We start from the raw sequence: 753 nt of genomic DNA on the forward strand, positions 1-753 counted from the left end.
CTGTGGCGCCTTGACGGCGTATTGGAAGCTGGGCCGCACCGCCGCGGCCCTGCGGCAGCGGAAAAGCAGGCCGGAGGTATGCAGGCTGGGTGGGCAGGGCTGGCGTTGAGCAGGGAGGGCTGCGCCTGCTCGACAGCGGGAGGCAGAGGGGGAGCAGCCACTGGCAGAAGCAGCCGAAGACCGGCGCTGCACCTGTCGCGCCAGCTGTCATACACCCCCTCGTCAAACCAGCCGTAGAACGTGGCGTTGAGCTCTACCTGAGCGGAGAGCAGATTGTGTTTAGGTGAGGGCACCACGAAAGATGCGCAGCAACTGGTCCATGCCGCCAAGCTGGATGCCGGGACCAGCGCAGCGCACCATGTCAAACTGCTTGGCGTAGCGCTCAAACTCCAGACTCTGCGGCAGCCCCGCATAGAAGCCGGCACGCCAGTGCTTGTAACTGCAACAGCAAGGGAGAGGGCAGGCAAATAGGCGAGAGGTGGGGGGGCACCCGATGCAGCAAAGCGAGGCGCTTCAACCTGCCTGTAGCCCGAGGTGCCCACGCGGATGGCTGGCTGCTGCGGCGGGCCGGGAGCACAGAAGCAGAGCATCGGCGGCTCCGGCACCACAACCTCCTTGCGGCGGCGCTTGGTGCCTGCTGGTGCTGGCTCAGTGTCAGTGCTGGCCTCCTCCTCAGGCTCTGATGCCGGTTCCCGCGCTGTCACCTCCTTCTTGCCAGTCCCTTGTCTTCCCCTGCTCTTGCCCCTGCCTTGG

General features: G+C 65.9%; 1 protein-coding gene across 1 annotated transcript in view; it reads right to left on the reverse strand.

Annotated features, from left to right (window-relative positions):
• The window catches only part of CHLNCDRAFT_55633 (hypothetical protein), a gene marked incomplete at both ends in the record, with an annotated part of 22,064 nt that overhangs the window by 15,187 nt on the left and 6,124 nt on the right, over positions 1 to 753 (reverse strand). Inside the window, 2 exons of the mRNA XM_005842751.1 lie at positions 193 to 257; positions 358 to 439. Of these exons, the coding sequence (XP_005842813.1) occupies positions 193 to 257; positions 358 to 439 (147 nt within the window). The remainder of the gene's footprint in view (positions 1 to 192; positions 258 to 357; positions 440 to 753) is intronic.

Source organism: Chlorella variabilis (assembly GCF_000147415.1).
Source record: "Chlorella variabilis unplaced genomic scaffold CHLNCscaffold_44, whole genome shotgun sequence".
Classification (NCBI taxonomy): Eukaryota; Viridiplantae; Chlorophyta; class Trebouxiophyceae; order Chlorellales; family Chlorellaceae; genus Chlorella; species Chlorella variabilis.